General features: G+C 37.1%; 1 protein-coding gene across 1 annotated transcript; it reads right to left on the bottom strand.

Annotated features, from left to right (window-relative positions):
* Positions 1-395: 395 nt before the first annotated feature.
* Positions 396-1,679, bottom strand: LOC107812686 (ethylene-responsive transcription factor ERF037). Its single transcript, XM_016637839.2, has one exon. It carries the CDS (start codon positions 1,498-1,500, stop codon positions 619-621), a length of 882 nt encoding a protein of 293 aa, XP_016493325.2. The 5' UTR covers positions 1,501-1,679; the 3' UTR covers positions 396-618.
* Positions 1,680-2,004: the final 325 nt, after the last annotated feature.

The raw sequence follows: 2,004 nt of genomic DNA on the forward strand, positions 1-2,004 counted from the left end.
TCCACCAACCATTGTCATTATATTCACTATTTTCAACCCATGTTATGTTTGTATGTTATATATAAGTGAGAAACTTAATTAAAAACCATATATATAAATAAATAAATATATAATAAAACAAGAGATTTTGTTATGCATTACTGATGCCAAATAAAAAATCAATCATACATTTATAACATAATTATATGTAAAATCTATGACAAATATTAATTGATAATCTAATAAAATGGTAATAAATCTGCTATAATATGTAAAAAAAAATTACAGAAAGAGGGAAGAGAAATCTGGAACCAAAACTATAATTTGATTGAGAAATTTCTTGGTAGAATTAGTCGGGCTAATAATTTTCGATGGTAAATAATTAGAAGAAGAATAAAAGAGATACAAACAGTGGGGAAGGAGAAATCAACTAAAAATAAATTATGTGATAGTCCTTTCACCATATGAAAAAGAAGATGGGATCTATAGCTGTAAAAATGCCATTGCAAACTGGCAAAAAAGCACTACTTGAGATGCAAGAAACGTATATAGTTCTCAGCCCCTTTGATCCTAAAGCAAAACTACAAAAAGTGTAAATTAAAAAAATAAGATGACAAAAAAACACACCACTTTAATCCTCTAATGTTGCCATAGAAAACTCTCAAAACTGTTCGAAACCACAGCTTCTAATCCTGTAGTAAATCCCATATTAATATTCTCTCCACCAAAATAATATTCACAATTTGTACCATAATCCCACCAATCTGATTCAATGAACCTCAATACTTCTTGAGTTGACTCAAGCGAGTCGTAACTCGTGTCCAGCTTCGGCAGCTTCACTATCTCACTCAGCTCCTCATGCTGCGGCGCTAACATCGCCGGAGGCGGAGGCGGAGGTAGAATTTCCGCCTCCGACTCTGTTGGTGTCGACTCGTCGTCGCACGAGGACGATGTAATGCCAGAAACCAACGACAATGACGATGATGACGACGGCGTCGGCGAGGATTCTGTTGGGTTGAGATGATCCATGTGAGCGGCTTTTACGGCGGCAGCTTGGACGTCACGTGGAGAGCACGTGACCGGTCGGGGCAATAAATCGGCGACTTGAGGGAAATTAAGGATCGCGGATCCTCCTTTAATGGACATAGCAGCGACGTCGTGTGCACGCGCCGCCATTTCAGGGGTGGCGAAAGTACCTAACCAGATTCTAGATTTCTTCTTCGGTTCACGAATTTCGGACACCCATTTTCCCCACGCCCTCTTTCGTACACCTACGTACGATGGGTGTTTTGATCCGTCGCTAGTTTTGTTGCCACCATTTTTCTTACTGCCACTATTACTACACTTACTTATATTTGTCTGACCATCATTTTCTTCTTCTTCTTCACGGCATCTCTTGAGTCGGTTCTTCGAGTTGATATTCTTTACAAGAACAGATGAAGATGAAATTGTAGAAGAAAGTGAACAAGAGTTATAACTGCTAGATTCAGATTCTGAGTTTGGTGTTGTTGGCTCAGCCATTGATGCTCCTTTTGTAGACAGTGCAATAACTTTAACAAACTGAACTACGTTGTAGATTTATGTATAAATGGGTTTATAGAGAGATGTTGAAAAATGTTAAGGTTTTTGGTGAAAAGGAGAGGTAGAGAGTATTTGAAGAAGGAGAGTTGATTTACAGAATAATTGGGTTTTTTGTAAGCGGTGGATTGTTTATATATAGTAAGAGCTAGGGGACAGAGAGCTAAGAGAAAGGTGTGTGTGGGGTGGGGGTGGGGTTGGGGGGGGGGGGAATTAAGACGAAAGAATGGGAAAGGTGAGGTTTTTCTTGAAAATAGCTTTTATACACTCCTTTGAGTTGAGAATATACACACTGATAGAAATGATTATGAGTAGTAAGTACCATACTTCTAAGTTCTAATCTATTTTAATGTAGATTTAAGTTATATACATTAATAATGTAAAGATCTTTAGCAAGTTATAAATTATTTTTGTCAAGTTACTAATTAACAATTATTACCTTTATAA

The sequence above is a fragment of the Nicotiana tabacum genome, chromosome 21 (assembly GCF_000715075.1).
Source record: "Nicotiana tabacum cultivar K326 chromosome 21, ASM71507v2, whole genome shotgun sequence".
In the NCBI taxonomy this organism is placed as follows: Eukaryota; Viridiplantae; Streptophyta; class Magnoliopsida; order Solanales; family Solanaceae; genus Nicotiana; species Nicotiana tabacum.

Excerpts from the sequence above, each read along its gene's own strand:
- LOC107812686 (XM_016637839.2), bottom strand. The coding sequence starts at position 1,500 with ATGGCTGAGCCAACAACACCAAACTCAGAATCTGAATCTAGCAGTTAT.